The sequence below is a fragment of the Cicer arietinum genome, chromosome 7 (genome assembly GCF_000331145.2).
Source record: "Cicer arietinum cultivar CDC Frontier isolate Library 1 chromosome 7, Cicar.CDCFrontier_v2.0, whole genome shotgun sequence".
NCBI lineage: Eukaryota > Viridiplantae > Streptophyta > Magnoliopsida > Fabales > Fabaceae > Cicer > Cicer arietinum.
This window is the reverse complement of record NC_021166.2, coordinates 2,805,766-2,808,017: the sequence shown is the minus strand read 5'-3', so window position 1 is coordinate 2,808,017 and position 2,252 is coordinate 2,805,766. Positions and strand designations below refer to the sequence as shown.

The following is a 2,252-nucleotide window of genomic DNA, read 5'->3' as shown; positions in this document are numbered from 1 at the left end:
AGTAGGAGTATGCAGGTTTTCTTATGTTCAATTCAAAGAAATGATGTTGCAGTTGACTTATAATTGATGAGTTTCTTCAATTTTAACAATTAAAACAAATCAAGTGAAAGAAGAAAGGAAAAAGAATCTCAAAATCATGCTTCTGTTATTTATTACAGCATTGGCTACAGGAAAAGGAAGATGGGTGGATTCCATAAGAGAAATTACCTTATAAAGCAAATTGGTCTATCACAATCAGCTAGTAAAAGCAGTAAAAAGATTTCATAGCAGGAAGATTGATTATTCATTCTATAGAGCAACGCAGTATCTTAGCAGCTGTAAATATATTTGTTCAGAACATTTGTAGTCAATGTAAATATACATTCGATGTAAGGCATAACAAATAAAATAAAAGGGGAACAAAAAAAAGTTGAAACCATAGAAGATCTATACACAAAGATATAACTTGACATAAGCTATACAGGAGGTATGTTAGAGAAAGAGAATCCTTTGTATCCCTTGTAAGCATAATATGCAATCCGCGTATAGTAGAAACCTGGTATGAACAAGATTGATCCCAGTATTGCAAAGAAGAGACCTATTGATCATTCAATAAATAAATAAAAGAACAATAAGAAACAACAAAATCCAAAATAATTACTATTAGTCATATGATCAGGTCTGATGAATTACCAAGTGAAATCGTTGTAAACACACTTGTATAAAAGATAAATAAACGATATTGAAAAGAATCAAATGACTAACTAAGAACTTGTTTGGATTGACAATAAGTTTGGCAGAATCACCCCCTGTGATTTTTGGCAAAAGCTACACTCTTTGCAGTTTTAACAAAATCATGATTCCGACATCATTTCACCAAACTGGCTTTCCTTCAATCCAAACATGCACTTAAGCTTTCCAATTACCCTCACTTTTTAGAAACTTCCTTACATGCCTTCTCCAAAACTACCTATAGATTCTTAAAAACTTTTTCATGTGATTAAAACAAATAATAATTTTACTGAAAGGAAAATCAAAACTAATCCTCACACCATTTTAGAATCCTTTGAATTCATGTTTATATTTATGAACTCATAATTTTAGTTTTAGCTGCTTATGACACTAAAAGAAAAGTAATATTCAATTTTTACTGATCAACAAATTACCTCACTTCAGCGCCCAGATTATTTCTATTTTTAGTAATCAATCACAACACAAGATATAACTTTTTCAATCAATTGTAAAAATAAAAGTAGCTCTTTTTAATTATCTAAGAATAAAAAAAGTTATTTTTTTCTGAAAAAGGCAAAGAATGATCAAAGGGGAAAATCAATCGTGAAAAGAAAAAAGGGATGATTGTTACCGTGAGCAGTGTCGCCGCCGACGTGATTGTAAGCCATGAGGGAACCGATGATGATGCCTAGGGTTCCGAAAACGAGAAGAGAAACGGCGAGTGCGATCTCCTTGATGGGTGGTTTGTTGTTCGCAGTGTACGATGTTTCCATCATCATGTCCTCATCAGAAATCGAGAATGCGTGATCTACGTACATCTTTTTATTTTTATTTTTTTATTTCTCTCCTTTGAGGTTGCAGATTCAGCTCAAGTTATCGGTGGACACGAGCAGCGTGTGTTGATCGATTTCTGCTTTGCTTTGTGACTTTGTCTTCAAGTTTCCCCTTCTAGAATCTCAAACGCTATTGGATATGCGACCTCTTCATCAATCTTATTAGATTTCAACAAACTTCTGCTTTTATATATTTAAAAAATGGAAATTTTAATCTAAAATTATTTTTAGTTTAATTTTATTTATCGATTGGTCAATTCTAAACTAATAAAACTTTTTTCAAAATAATAATAGAGTAAGTTCAAAATCTAAGAATGAATATACATTTTTCCCTTATCTTAATATTAAATTTTAGTTGAATTATCTTTTAAAAAAAAAAATTATTAGCCTATAACTTTCAAAGTTTTAAAACATATTTTTTCGTTATTTTATATCTCAATGGTTTGCATTTAAACTACTATAATGTCTGAAGTTTCTAAATTAAGTATATATAATATATCTACAAAATTTAATTGACATGCATTATTAATGTAAAATATTTTATCTTATCAATGCATTATAATTATTTATTAGAATAATTTTAGAGATAATTTTAATAATATTGATAATAATTTAATAATTATAATTAAAATTATATATATATCTTTATATATATATATATATATATATATATATATATATATATATAAATAAAAAATACGTATATAA

At 28.3% G+C, this 2,252-nt stretch overlaps 1 protein-coding gene across 1 annotated transcript; it reads right to left on the bottom strand.

Moving 5' to 3' along the window:
- Positions 1–308: 308 nt before the first annotated feature.
- On the bottom strand, positions 309–1,663 carry LOC101515702 (uncharacterized). Its single transcript, XM_004507864.4, has 2 exons — positions 1,343–1,663; positions 309–577 (listed from the first exon to the last, which is right to left on the bottom strand). Exons 1-2 carry the CDS (start codon positions 1,527–1,529, stop codon positions 456–458), a joined length of 309 nt encoding a protein of 102 aa, XP_004507921.1. The 5' UTR covers positions 1,530–1,663; the 3' UTR covers positions 309–455.
- Positions 1,664–2,252: the final 589 nt, after the last annotated feature.

Excerpts from the sequence above, each read along its gene's own strand:
- LOC101515702 (XM_004507864.4), bottom strand. The coding sequence starts at position 1,529 with ATGTACGTAGATCACGCATTCTCGATTTCTGATGAGGACATGATGATG. Across the intron at positions 578-1,342 it reads CGGCGGCGACACTGCTCACG|GTCTCTTCTTTGCAATACTG; the intron begins GTAACAATCATC and ends AATGATCAATAG.